General features: G+C 41.7%; 1 protein-coding gene across 1 annotated transcript in view; it reads right to left on the bottom strand.

Moving 5' to 3' along the window:
* Positions 1-217: 217 nt before the first annotated feature.
* LOC114923484 (zinc finger protein 345-like) overlaps positions 218-1,167 on the bottom strand; it is a gene marked incomplete at both ends in the record, with an annotated part of 53,807 nt that continues 52,857 nt past the window's right edge. Inside the window, 4 exons of the mRNA XM_029286509.1 lie at positions 218-326; positions 433-552; positions 685-830; positions 945-1,056. Of these exons, the coding sequence (XP_029142342.1) occupies positions 218-326; positions 433-552; positions 685-830; positions 945-1,056 (487 nt within the window). The remainder of the gene's footprint in view (positions 327-432; positions 553-684; positions 831-944; positions 1,057-1,167) is intronic.

Here is a 1,167-nt window from a genome sequence, read left to right on the forward strand (position 1 = left end):
ATTACGTACCCCTTGAAAAGTGTGTAAAGTTATTCAAATTCAACTATTAGGCATCACAGAACAGCAGAATCATTAAACAGAGAGTAGCAATAAAGGGAAGAGTAAAATGGTGCTGTCCATAAGTTTACTTACTCTTGAGTGTTTCGGATGAGAATACATTACACACTCATGTTGACACACAAAGGATGAGATGGCAATGAAGGGTAAGTATTCACACCTTCCAAACTCCAGACATATGGATTTTCTCCTCTGTGGATCCTTTGATTACACAGAATTCCTGCCCTGCTGAAGCTCCTCCCACATTCCAGGCATTCATAGGGTTTCTCCTGTGTGAATTCTCTGATGTTTACGGAGACTTCCACTTTCAGTAAAGCTCTTTCCACACTGGAGGCATTTATATGGTTTCTCTCCTGAGTGGATCCTTTGATGTACATAAAGACTGTTCCTTCCACTGAAGCTTTTTCCACACTCCAGGCATTTATAAGGTTTTTCACCTGAGTGGATCTTTTGATGTCTATACAGGGTGCCCCTCTGACTGAAGCGCTTTCCACACTCCAGGCATTTATGCAATTTTTCTCCTGTGTGGATCCTTTGATGTACATAAAAGTTGCTCCTATATCTGAAGCTCTTTCCACACTCCAGGCATTTATGCTGTTTTTCTCCTGAGTGGATCCTTTGATGAACATAAAGCCTGAACCCCCGATCAAAGCTTTTTCCACACTCCCGGCATTTATAAGGTTTTTCACCTGAGTGTATCTTTTGATGTCTATACAGGGTGCCCCTCCGACTGAAGTTCTTTTCGCACTGTGAGCATTTAAACGGTTTTTCTCCTGTGTGAATCATTTGATGTCTACGAAGATGTCCATCCACAGTAAAGCTCTTTGCACACTCCAGGCATTTAAATGGTTTCTCTCCAGTGTGGATCCTTTGATGTCTATAAAGGCTGTTCCTCTGACTGAAACTCTTTCCACACTCCAGGCATTTATGTAGTTTTTCTCCTATGTGGATCCTTTGATGTACATAAAGGTTGCTCCTAACACTAAAGCTCTTTCCACACTCCAGGCATTTATGCGGTTTTTCTCCTGTGTGGATCCTTTGATGAACATAAAGGTTGCTCCTAACACTAAAGCTCTTTCCACACTCAAAGCATTCATAAGGTTTCTCTCC

The sequence above is a fragment of the Protobothrops mucrosquamatus genome, unplaced genomic scaffold (genome assembly GCF_001527695.2).
Source record: "Protobothrops mucrosquamatus isolate PMUCROS unplaced genomic scaffold, P.Mucros_1.0 scaffold3926, whole genome shotgun sequence".
Classification (NCBI taxonomy): domain Eukaryota; kingdom Metazoa; phylum Chordata; class Lepidosauria; order Squamata; family Viperidae; genus Protobothrops; species Protobothrops mucrosquamatus.